Source organism: Ailuropoda melanoleuca, chromosome 1, assembly GCF_002007445.2.
Source record: "Ailuropoda melanoleuca isolate Jingjing chromosome 1, ASM200744v2, whole genome shotgun sequence".
NCBI classification, from domain to species: domain Eukaryota; kingdom Metazoa; phylum Chordata; class Mammalia; order Carnivora; family Ursidae; genus Ailuropoda; species Ailuropoda melanoleuca.
Window position 1 is genome coordinate 61,964,547 of NC_048218.1, and position 1,291 is coordinate 61,965,837.

At 53.4% G+C, this 1,291-nt stretch overlaps 1 protein-coding gene across 1 annotated transcript in view; it reads left to right on the plus strand.

Moving 5' to 3' along the window:
- The window catches only part of PLA1A (phospholipase A1 member A), a 33,935-nt gene that overhangs the window by 3,883 nt on the left and 28,761 nt on the right, over positions 1-1,291 (plus strand). Inside the window, exon 3 of the mRNA XM_034670303.1 lies at positions 300-380. Within this exon, the coding sequence (XP_034526194.1) occupies positions 300-380 (81 nt within the window). The remainder of the gene's footprint in view (positions 1-299; positions 381-1,291) is intronic.

Sequence of the window (1,291 nt, forward strand, 5' to 3'; positions counted from 1 at the left end):
CAGTTGCTGCCTTTCTGGATCTCCCTTCATCTTTGTGCGGAGACTGACCCCAGCTAGTGACGGAGCAGTGTGGAGATGCTAATCCAGGTTCATTCCTGTAAGACACAGGACTGCATTAAGGAGAAGCTTCAGCTTGAGGATTCCCCATTTCCCTTGCCAGAACATTCCAGGAACCACGAGGCACTCCAAGGCTTTTCAATGTCTTCCTCTTTCCTTCCCCCTCTCCTTCACAGGTGTCAGACCTGCATCACTGTCTAAGGGCTGTCTCTAACTTCTTTAGCTCCCCTTATTCTTCACAGGTCTTATCACCATTAATCTTTCTCATCTGGTCCCGTCTTGGCATTTCTTCCCCGAGGACCTGGACTACCACACCTGGCGTGGTCTGTGACACCGGAGCAGCCTGCAGTAGTGCCCTATTAATGGCCCTGCTCCTTCCTGGTGGCAGCAGTGCTTGAGCAGGGATCACGAGGGGAAGCTGGGGCTGGCCCCTCCAGAGCCATTTATCCCCATCCTGGACAGGCCTGGCACAGCCGCGCTGACGTGGCACCAACGCCTCTTTGGGGGCTGTTACTATCTGGTGCAGGGGTTCAGAGCATGGCCACTGGGGTTAGCTTGTGCCAACGCTCATGACCTTCTGCAAGTTACTTAACCTCTCTACGCCCTAGAGCTGCGCTCACCTCCCAGAGCCATTGTCTGAAAAGTTTAGTACCGTCCTGTTGGCAGATTCTCCGCCTCGTAGCACGTGCTACAATTTCAGGAGTGTTGGGCAAGTACCTTGCCTTCCCCTTGCCCCTGACCTGCCTAGACTAGCTCTCTGTGGTTTCTGCCGCTTCTTTGGGTCGAGAGGCCATGTGGTATACGGGAAACGCCCTGGTTCCAGGCCAGCTCAGCCACTTCTAGCAACAGGGTTTCTATAGGTCATCTTCTTTCTCTACTGTTCAGTTTCTTTATTCGAGAATTTAAGAAGCTGAATGTCTCTCTTTAGAGGCTGGACTTTACCTCTAGCTCCAGGAGTCTATGAAAGGACAGTACTCTCAGAGGCAAACTTCATATTCTTCCACTCTTTCTGTTAAATGTACACTAAACACATATTATCGGTTCAGTTCTGTTCTAGGCCCTGGAAATTCAAAGCTGAAAGGAGGGCGCCTGGGTGGCTCCGACGGATGGGCATCTGCCTTTGGCTCAGGTCATGATCCCGGGATCCTGGGGCCGACCCTGCGTCCGGGGGTCCTTGCTCAGTGGGGAGTCTGCTTCTCCCTCTCCCTCTAACCCCCTCCCCCACCTTGGTTCC